Below are 10,987 nucleotides of genomic sequence, written 5' to 3'. Positions count from 1 at the left end.
TTTCATCCTACTTCTTCACAGTACACACTCACTCAACTTCCATCGTCACTGAACTTTCTATTTTTCTGTTTTCTTTATATTTTGAAACTTCATATGAACATCGTTAAACTTTGGTCTGTGAACCTGAGTAGAACATCATTACTAGATTAGTTGGAACAAACATAAATCCACATGTTCGACGTTAGTCCTCACTAAAAAATACTTCTTACTAAGTCTATATTTAGACTTTTTAAAAGAAAACTTGTGGTTGTAGTAGATTTATTCCATAATTATTTGAGCACTGTATATGAGATAACACCAATTTAACAAGATCCAGCCAATATCCACCCACAAAGATCAACGAATGTGAAGCTGAAGATTAAACCTTGAGAACATGCATTCCAAGGCTTGAATTAAGTACACAAAAAGAAAGAATAAAAAGAACCATACGTTACAAATTCAACCAAATATTACTCAAAACCAATTCAAATGCAAGAACTTACTCTATTATTAATGATTGAAATGCATATTACTTGTGGCGCATCTTCAATTTCTTGATATCATTCAATTCCAACATTTACATTTTAAAATAAAATCACTTCTGATAAAAAAAAAATTAAAAAAGAAAGATTAATAAGTCCAGAGTTACTTGTTCTTTAATTAGTTTTATAATTTCAAGAAGCCACTTAGTTTATCTTTAGATATTTATGTTTAACTCTTAAACAAAATTTAGATTCTCAGATACTCAATAGTCATGATCAACTAGATTATAGCTAGTAAAAACATGTATTCTAAATCTTCATTCTAATCTCCACTATCACATGTTTTCGAATTAATAGAAAAAAAAAAAGTTTTGGAAAATATTTTTCAAAGTTCAAATAAATGGATATTTGGGATAATTCATGTTTTTTTTTTTTTTTTTTTTTTGACATATCATGAGCTGATCAAGGTGATCTTAGAAAGCTTATGAAGGAAAGTATCATTTTTCTATGATTCTAGAATCCAGACTTTGCTTAGATTTGGCAGTCTTGGTCCATGAGACCCCAAAAGGAAAGGCATATAGTTTGCCTTGCTCTTCAACTTTAACATTACCAAATCTTATCTGTCAAACCCATATGGATGCTACAGAAAAAGTTAGATTTGAAGTTAAGCAATGATGTAAAGGAAAATTCCATTTTGCTACTTTCTTTGCATTCCCAACCACATATCAATCATCTTTGCTTTACCCTTTCTAATACCTCCCCTTAACCCAAATCCATTTTCAAGACAGGGAACTAATTCCTCAACAAGCAATGTCTTCCTTTTTTTATCATGTTCTTCTTTGCCATCGCTCCCTTCCTTTCAACCATTTTCCGCAACCATGGAAGATACGAACACGCTAGCGGCCGACTGCATTGTCATATGCTGTTGCTGCCAATGCCTGGCATTGCAGATCGTTCTCCTTTTGTTACTCAAGCTTCCGTGGAAACTCGTTCGAAAGACTAGAGAGTTTGCAAAGAGAAGGCTAAGAATGAGAGAAAAAGAGGAAAAGATGGTAGGGAAAGAAAAGGGTAGTGATTATAGAGATAAGCTTAAAGGAATTAGTAATGGAAGATGTATGAGAAGTGAAGAAAATGGGTTGGGCTTGAGTTGTATGGAAGAGATTGAGAAGGTTATGCAGGATTTGCATGAGAAAGGAGAGTTTGGTTTTGGAAGCTTTTGGGGACATGGTAATTCAATTTCAGGTTCCTGCAGAGATGAACAGCAATATAGTCCTACAAATGTACAGTATCAATTAATTCAAGTAATTCCTTCTACATGAGATGGCCTTTCTATTTCTCTATTTATATCCATTCTTCATTTCCTGCTGTTTTCCTGAAAAAAGTGACCAATACATTAGAAATAACTAACATAAGCAAAGAGAGGAAGAAAGGCATAACCTAGTACATAAACCTTTTTTTCTTTCTTTTCTTTTCTTTCTTTTTTTCCCCTTTCTTTTGTATATGAGGGAGGGGGAGAGGCACAAACTTTGAATAGTCTGTGAATCTATGAGGAAAAAAATTATATTGAAATAAAATTAAAGAACCACAAGGAGGGCAGCTGATTATTCTGGCATAAAGACATGAACTATAGCTGATCTCTGAGCTGTCTATTGTACAAAGTACATGATAATTTTGAACAAAATCCTTCCTTACGAGGAAGCCAAGAATAATAACTTTCCAATCATTGCATCACAAAGCAGATTGATGCATCTGTACAAATCAGTCAATGTAGCAACTTCCAAATATAAACATACAGCAATCAATCTGCATCTCTGAGAAAGAACATACTATGATTTTTCTCTTCTTATTCTGGCTGCCAACCGAGCAGTGAAGCCCACAGTTGTTGGTCTCAACGAGCTTTGCCTGACCATATTGACAAACTCGGGATCATCTATCTGCCCCTGACCATCGTGCCTTATCCATTGTATTTTTTCATGGTACATGGGAAAGAAATTCAACTGTAATGCTGAGTATATGAAGAATGGAGTGAGAGTAGAGATCACCACAAATATCAGGAGAACCCAATAAGATGCAGCAGGAGCAAGGGCTTCGAGAAACACGCGATATGCATTTGTCGAAATGCTGGCAGGAAAGGCTCCATATATCATCAGAAAAAGGTACCAGATAAGGATTGAAGCCCAGATGAAAATATGTTGTAACAAAGTGAAGTAGCTAACAGAGAGTGCCATCTGCAAGTTGACAACCCAAACAACACATGACAGCATCGTTGCTCCGAGAATATCCCTCCCCACGGTTTTCCCTTCGGGATTAAATGCTTGATGCTGCATTCCACTTGTGCAGAAAAAGAAAATGATCAACGCACTACACAGACCATTAAACATCCAGCCGAGTATCCTAACCCAGCTGAACAGGACATTCTGCACACCTTGTTGGTACAACATAGGAAACTGCCACATCAAATGCAAGGGTTTAGAATACGTCGATCAGACCGGAAACTATCTTTTAAAGATAAAGTGAGATGTAAGCTTAGTTTTAGTTTATTTCAGACTTAAATTTTCAATATTAGATAATATGAGGTCTTATCGAAACCAAATGGTATGAGAGGAGTCTTCAATCTATCTTATAAAGAGTGTGAGGTCCATTGAATTTTTCAAGGTGAGATCCTCAACATGTCCCCTCAAGATGGTACCTCTTTTGGATTCACCATTATTGATCGGATCCCAATTTTTTTTTTTTTTTTTTTATTAGACCAAATACCCGTTTGGATTTTATGAGCTCTGATACCATATTAGATAACATAAGACTCCATCTCAAAAAATCAATTGGCAATGAGAGAAATGACCCATCTATTTTATAAAGAATGTGAGGTTCCTAGAATTTTTCAGTATGGGATCCTCAACCTTCAAAGGGTGCTGAGAATTCATAATGTATAATTATTATTATTTTGCAATGGTCTTCTAGGTGTATATATAATGCATACATGCATACTATAGAACTAGGAATTAATAGCCCCCCCACAAAACCAGGAAAAAGAATGGCACATTTTTACCTTGAGGCAGTATCTTGCAGACACGTCTTGGTCAAACACCCCGAGAGCCACAACTGGCAGAGATGAGAACACGACGTTGTAGAGTGACATAAACCAGTCGTTATATGCAGGTTGTCCAGAGAACGAAGCGTATGCCTCATATAAGAAAAGCGTAAAACCAAATGTGAAATTCTTGTAGAAAAAGTAGCAAATCTGCCAAAAAGAAAAGCCGGCAAATAAGAGATGTTAGAAGAGAGAAAAATTACTTTCTGAAAATAAGATTTGACTAAAAGTTTTATATATGAAAGTCGGAGTATCCATCTTGGTGAATGGAATTACCATTGATGATAATCTCCTGTAACACCAATGTCCATGCACAAGTAGAAGACGCTCCAAATATCTGAACTGAGCAATTGCAATATCACTCGACATGACTGCCTGAGGTGATCAAATGTGACGAAATGCAACAGAAAATATTAGATACAGAACAAAAGGCTAAAGTAAATAACTTGGCACAAATAGCATAATAGGTGCGTTCATGCCTGCATCCCTTCGGCACCACTGATTCCAACTCCAATATCTGCTTCTTGAAGCATCCCAACATCATTTGCACCATCACCAATTGCTAATGTTGTTTTCCCCGTTGCAAGTTTAACCAACTTAGTGACCTGAATTTTATTTCCACATTGTTGAGACAATGAAATTTGAAATGACGCTTTCAAACATTGAGATAGAGATCTAAACAATTACCGTTGCCTTTTGCTTTGGAGATGAGCGACAACAAATAACAGACGCACATCCAATTGCAAGGTCAAGGAATGCATTCTTCACATCATCCTCTAGAGCATAAGTAAGTGATTTCCCATCAATTATCAATGCATAAACCTCAGAGCTTCCACTTGATGCAGTGAGCTGAGATCTTGCCCGAGTTATCTTGTGGACAATACCTTCTTTTGATGCCTAAAAGATCATCAGAAATCCTAAGAACATGCTATCAATTTAACCATTTAAACTATGTAGAACCACGTTGTGAAACTTCCTCTCAGTTCCAACACTACAGCTCCATCACTTCCTCAGTAAAGAAAAACTAGATTCAACATGTATATTCCATACTACACAGCAAAGTTACCAAAAATTGGAACTATTTTTATATTAACGTTTCCTAACATAAACAAAAATGCTGCTATAATTCAGGATATTAAAGTTAAGTGCTGACATTCTTAGGCCTATTTCCTGTATGTTTGGGTTTTCATTTTTGCCTTTTTGTCAAAAGCTAATGGCATTGTAAAAAAATAAAAATGGAGTAGACCGCCAATCCGCCAGTTCACATTAGACTCTTCAATCAAGATAATAAAATAATAAAATAGCTAACATGAACATAGCTCAATTGATATAAAACATGAATCCTTGACCAATAAATCAAAGGTTCAAATCTGTCACTCCGCATAATGGTGAACTAAAAAATAATAATAATAGAATAACTAAAATTCATTATGCAGGTAATAAGAGGCCGTGGCCTGTATATAGATTTACCTTAGTGATCAGATCCTTGTCTCCCGTCCTTTCTAAGGCTTGAATTTCTGGTGTCTCCAGAGTGATAATAATCTGTTTCATTCCTTGTCTAAGCAAACTACAAGCAAAACTGCAAATTTCCAGTCTTGGGTGAGTAAAAATATTTGTCACCAACATGAAGGAAATTTTATTATTTAGAAAGCCATACCCAATATTGATTGCAGTCTCCATCTTGTCCCCAGTCAAAACCCAGATCTTAATCCCAGCTTGAGCAAGTTTGTCTATGCATTCAGGGACCTAGTAAGCACAGTGGAAATGTGGAAAAGGTTCAATTTCAAGTCCAATGATATCAGAGTCAAGAAAGTAAGAGGCTTACGAAAAAGGATGGAAGGGAACAAGGACTCAAATATAGAAGAGTAAAACATATTCTGACCCTCTCAAACCTCCAATGGAGGGAATCCTTCATTAGGTCACCCCCAAATCACAGTGTCAAGAAAAATGGTAAACCATTGATAAACCTAAGCATTCCACTCACCCCATTTTGAAGCTTGTCCTCAACTGCTGTGGAACCAAGAAGAATTAAATTCCTTTCAATGCGATCTGTTACTTTATCAATCATTGAGTCTCTCTCTGCACTAACTGAATTCTTCGCTTCATAGAATTTCCCATCAAATTCCTTGTATTCCTCCTCATCAAGTTCACGATAAGCAAGTACCAAGGTCCGTAGGCCTGCATCAGCATATTCATTGATATGCTCCTTCGTTTTCTCTTCAAATTTGGTAGCATTCTTCGCAAGCCTCTCAAACATGACACTGCATGGATATCACATTATGATGATACATTGACATAAAGTAGATGTAAGGACTTGCATGAAGATGGTATGATCACGATTCACATACCTGTCAGCACCTTTGCATAGTAATAGTATCTTCCCTTCTTCATCTCTAACTATGACAGACATCCTCTTTCGGGCGCTATTAAACTCCAAAACATTTAAAAGCTTATATGACCTGCAAAATTTAAAAATTAATAAGTAGTGCAATAGTCTTGCTAACGCCACAATTCACATAGAAACAGTGTGAGAAGAAACATTCTGACCATCCATAATTATCAATGCAAGCACATATAAGATGCAGTAAACAATCAGAATCAGGCACGCACGCTAATCCACATTTCATGCATGCGCATAAAATATATTATAGAGTTGACTGTTCAACAGGAAAGGAAAGAGAGGTTCTTAATGAAATTTAATGCCAAAGCTAGACTAACCTTTCGACCTTCCTTCCAGATTTAGGATCCAATTCACGAATTGATATACTTGTCTGTGTCCTCTGGTAGAATTCAAAACCAACTTCTCTGGCAGCAATTACAAATGCTGCTTCATCTGGCGATTCAGCTTCATACGAAACCTTTCCTGTGTTTTCATCCACATCAGGAATAGCTGTATGACAAGTTGCAAGGAGGCGGAAGAACTTCTGAATGACATCTGCATGAGGTTCATTAACCCAGTTTCCATTCATAATCCTTTTGTCCTTAAAATTAAAGCCTTTCACAGAGGGATTTGTATCTGTAGCATCCTCATTGTGCTTATAGATATTTCCATTGCCATTACCATTAAGCATTGGCATACCATTTCTGCCTTCCATAGCTCTCTCAGTTTCAGTGACACGACTGCCATAAGCTGTTCCGGCCACAGAACACTTGATAAACTCCATTGAGTTACAGGTCAAAGTGCCAGTCTTGTCAGAGAGTATAGTGTCAACTTGACCAAGTTCCTCATTCAAATTGGAGGTGCGGGCATGTGCTGGTTTGTCAGCTTCTTCATAGTACATGTGAATGTCTTGATTGATGAAGATACTCTGAAGAACTTTGACAATTTCAATAGAAACATACAATGATATAGGGATAAAGTAGTTATACAACATCAGTGCAGTCAGAAAGTGAAAAATTGCAGCACCTGGTGCATTCTTGGGATCAAAGAAAATAGTAGAATCATCTGGTCTAAGATACCATCTCTTTGTCCTCCCATTTTTCAGATCATCTTTAGTCATGACGCCAAAGACTATAGATCCAATAAATGCCAGCATGAATAGAATGCAAAACAGAAGATATATGATTTTATCCATCTTCTTCTCAACTTTGCTTCTCTTGGAAGGCGGATCAGTAGAATTTTGAATAACCTTTGAATCTTGACCAGTAAAGACAACAACCCCGTATATATATTCTGTGTTTCGGAGTTTGGAGTCTCTCAGGAGAAGATTTTGTGGAGAAAGTGGATATTGTTGCTCTTCAAAGTCCATGCTTCCAACAAAGGTATAAAGATTTGCATTTGGGTCTTCACATTTGATTGTAGCCTTAAAATCACGGAAGCTAGAATCCTCATTTGCAAATGCAGTTACATCCAATGCTTGCTTTACCTTCAGATTTGTTTCCCCATCAAGGTTCATCGTTTCTACGTAACAGATTCCATCCTCATAGCATGATGAAATTAAAAGAAGGTCGGCTGGAAAGTATTGATCCTTTTCAACCTTCATTATATCTCCGACCCTCAAAGTTTTCCATTCAGTAAAATCAAAGACTCCATTGCCTCGATGAACCTTAACCTTTCTATTATTTACCTCAATATCCTGGATAAACACCCACTCAAAAAATCAAGGAAGTGCAAAGATTGACAAAGAACAGTCTATTATTTTATCATGATTCATTACAAACTGTGAATAACAAATTAATTCTTACTTCAGCAAGGAAGGGCATGCCACTTTATTATTATTACAATTAGTTGAAAAGGCTAACTAACTAAAAATCAATTGTATATCTTCCATGGAAAATAGCGATTTCTTTTGAAATGGGTAAAATATAGATTTGATCCAGGAAGAGAGATCATATTTTGATTTATTATAATAATAGACCCAACACAAAAATATTTCTCCTCATACACTCCTACAATGTTTATAAATGTAAAGGATAAAGCACATACTTTCCACGTAGGTTGATCCTAACAGGAACACTTACACCCAGGTACCAGAGAACTAGGCAATTTTCTTTTTGCCCCACAAATTTATTCTTACCCTCTTACAGATTTGTCTTTAAAAATTTTCATCTCAACTTCTTTAAATTTTATTCCAATTTTTCACTTAAACTTAACAAATATTATTTCATACGACATAAAATTCTAAGAGTAAAATAATAAAATAATAAAATAATAATAATAATAATAACAACAACAATAATAAATGTTTATTTCAATACGTTTTGAAATAAATGACATCATCTTCATTGTATGTCACAACATTCATTTTTTTAATTAAAAAATATTGGAAACTTTTTCCACTCAAAACAGTTCAAAGTAATTTTCAATTATATACAAAGTTAAATGAGAAAACTGACTTCGACCATACTTAAGGAAGAAAATAGCTAAACTGACTTCGACCATACTTAAGGAAGAAAATAGCTCAATTGACTACAGCATGAGGAGAATTTGGAATATCATATATTTAATATATCATAGTATTTATAGCATCCTTAATATTGCCTCAAATTGAACTAAAATTTCCAGAAGATCTGATCGGACCAGTCATTGTCATAAAAAGAATTTTTCTTTAGAAGACTAGTTAGGATTTTGGGAGACCTCCTATCATCAAGACGACATATTCTAGGAGAAGTAAAATGGGGAATGGCAGGGAAAACGATTAAGTGGGCTCAGTCTGGGATCGTGAGAGAGTAAAGGGTGTTTGGGGGACAATGGGAAGTAGGTATTTTCTGACTAGTCTGGTGTCTATGAGCAGGAAGAACCAGCTCTCTCTCTACAGAGTGTACAGGGATTTTCCAGTAGTTCCAATTTGGGAAGATCCTTAGTTTTCAATTGTGGATTCATAACATCACTGTATATCGAAGAAGTCTCAACACAACAGTGTTGCTGAGATATTTGGGACTCGTTCGGCTATTTCTTGTGTTGTTTGATTTCTGCTGCTCAAGGAGCTTGGATGCCTAACAGATTTAAAAAGGTTTTTCCATCTTAACATTAAAGAAAATAAAACTAGAGGACTATTTTATGTTCAGCAGTATCTTTTTCATCCTTAGAGATATTTCCTTATATTTCAGCACATTATGCATAATAAACTGGATAATATTTACAAAAATATCGAAGTTAATCATACCTAGTTAACTATCTACATACAAACATGCATATAGATTATGAAACCAAATAAAATAGAGAACAATTGTTACCTGTGCCTGTCGTCGCCAATCTTCAATACCTTCTTTAATCATAGTCGCGATAATGACTGCAATAAGAGGGATAATTGCGCTGACAGCAGTAAAAGGAGCAAGAGGAGTGAAGGCTAGTATTCCAGCAACCAAGAAGTAAAAATTAGCCACCCTTCTGAACTGCTCAAACAAGGACTTGGGCAAAAAATTGATGGGTGTATACTTTGTAGACCTGATGGAATTGTTAACATAATTACGCATTCGAACCTCCAAACAATCAGGATCATTACAGAAAACCACCCGGGAGAACCCGGGCATCCCAATTTGTGAATGATCTTCATCTTTCAATGATGCTCTTCCACAAGCAAATGAATAGATCTTGCTTAGGCGCAGCTTCCTCTTTCGGTTTTCAGTCCTCATTTTCTCCAGGACCAACACAAAATTTAGTCAAACACCAATACAGACCGCCACTTTCAGCCCCAGCTGAAATTCCCCAAGTCTTCAAACTAAACCAACTTGAAACATGTAAGTTCCTCCTGGTAAAAACAAGTTTCCAACGATAAATGGCAGGTTATTTATGTCCAGCAGTAACACCCCAATAGGGGGAAAAAAACCCAAAATACGAATTTCAAATCCCCAGAAACAGGAAAATCAAAGTGGCAATGCTCTGAGTCAAACCCCAGAAACAGTTATCACACAAAAGCTGAAGCCAATGAATGGAAGAAAGAGCTAAATGGCAATTCAAACGAAAACCCACTAAACTTCCTTAAACAACCTATCAAAAAAAGGCAGAGAAATGCGGAAGAACAGGAGAAAGGAAGAAACAGGGAAGAAGCGGCAAAGTATAAACACTGGTCTGGCCACCAAGGGAGAAAATTCAAACTCTGATTTCACCCTTGGATTGTAATCTAGAAGCAATCAAGTGGGGCTTAAATAAATGCTCCCAATCAACCAACCAACCAATGAAAGTTAATAATTAAAATGAAGGGGTTGAGAGAGATACCTTGAATCGAAGAACGAAGACTTTGATTCCATCTCAAGGGATATTTTTTTGACTTCCCAAGAGGGGTTTAATTAAATCCTTACGCGTGAGGTCTAATTCCCGTTATGACCATGTCCATTTTCCGTCGTTTACCGGAAAGTATCAACGGATGGAGAAAACAAGAATTTAGTAATATTAAATTGCAGGAGAAATTTGCAGCAACTTATATAAAAGAATCTACACACAGAAACAATCAAAGAATGGAGTGAGCTGAAGCGGATCACAATTTTTCTTCTAAACTTCTGTTCATCGCTGCTAAATTTCATTTCCCGGGAAATCTCACATGCGGCACAAATGTTAGATATAATTTCTTTCTTCTTTCTTCTTTTTTCAACAAAGCAATTTCCTTTTTTCGCAAGCTTTACATTTTTAGTTAAATTATTAAAAAAAATCCAGGTCAAAAAAAGTTTTAAATACATTTATGATTAGTTTTGGATTGAAATCGTTAATGATTTATTTAGAAAATGGTCCTAAACTTTCAAATATATAAAAATACACTTAAATTTTAAAAAGTTTTAAAATATCTTTACTATTACAACATAAACAAAAATCATTAATATCCCGTTACATAAATAACTCTAAATTATAAAACAAAAAAAAAGTTTAAAAGCATTGGTATAGTGATCAATTTATTTGAAGTTTTCTTGAGTTCCAAAATAACTAATTTTGAAATAAATTATATAAATATCCACATTTTTTAAATTTAGAAACTAGGGGTGTTTAAGAAACCCGATGACC

At 35.5% G+C, this 10,987-nt stretch overlaps 2 protein-coding genes across 3 annotated transcripts; one reads left to right on the top strand and one right to left on the bottom strand.

Moving 5' to 3' along the window:
* The first annotated feature begins 1,163 nt into the window (after positions 1 to 1,163).
* Positions 1,164 to 1,781, top strand: LOC120067034 (uncharacterized). Its single transcript, XM_039018408.2, has one exon. It carries the CDS (start codon positions 1,340 to 1,342, stop codon positions 1,778 to 1,780), a length of 441 nt encoding a protein of 146 aa, XP_038874336.1. The 5' UTR covers positions 1,164 to 1,339; the 3' UTR covers position 1,781.
* A 224-nt stretch (positions 1,782 to 2,005) lies between these two features.
* LOC120067033 (putative phospholipid-transporting ATPase 9) lies at positions 2,006 to 10,599 on the bottom strand. Of its 2 annotated transcripts, XM_039018407.2 has the most exons (12): positions 10,211 to 10,599; positions 9,229 to 9,743; positions 6,271 to 7,628; positions 5,901 to 6,011; positions 5,537 to 5,813; positions 5,210 to 5,298; positions 5,023 to 5,131; positions 4,240 to 4,449; positions 4,032 to 4,157; positions 3,829 to 3,927; positions 3,511 to 3,702; positions 2,006 to 2,908 (listed from the first exon to the last, which is right to left on the bottom strand). In XM_039018407.2, the coding sequence occupies exons 2-12, from the start codon at positions 9,625 to 9,627 to the stop codon at positions 2,288 to 2,290; spliced, it is 3,591 nt and encodes a 1,196-aa protein (XP_038874335.1). In that variant the 5' UTR covers positions 9,628 to 9,743; positions 10,211 to 10,599; the 3' UTR covers positions 2,006 to 2,287. The 2 variants fall into 2 exon arrangements, with proteins under 2 accessions (XP_038874335.1, XP_090164303.1); XM_090308177.1 differs by lacking the exon at positions 10,211 to 10,599 and having other exon boundaries at positions 9,229 to 10,194.
* Positions 10,600 to 10,987: the final 388 nt, after the last annotated feature.

Source organism: Benincasa hispida, chromosome 12, assembly GCF_027475165.1.
Source record: "Benincasa hispida cultivar pf3 chromosome 12, pf3_genome.v1.1, whole genome shotgun sequence".
Lineage (NCBI taxonomy): Eukaryota > Viridiplantae > Streptophyta > Magnoliopsida > Cucurbitales > Cucurbitaceae > Benincasa > Benincasa hispida.
This window is presented reverse-complemented; position numbering and strand designations above follow the sequence as displayed.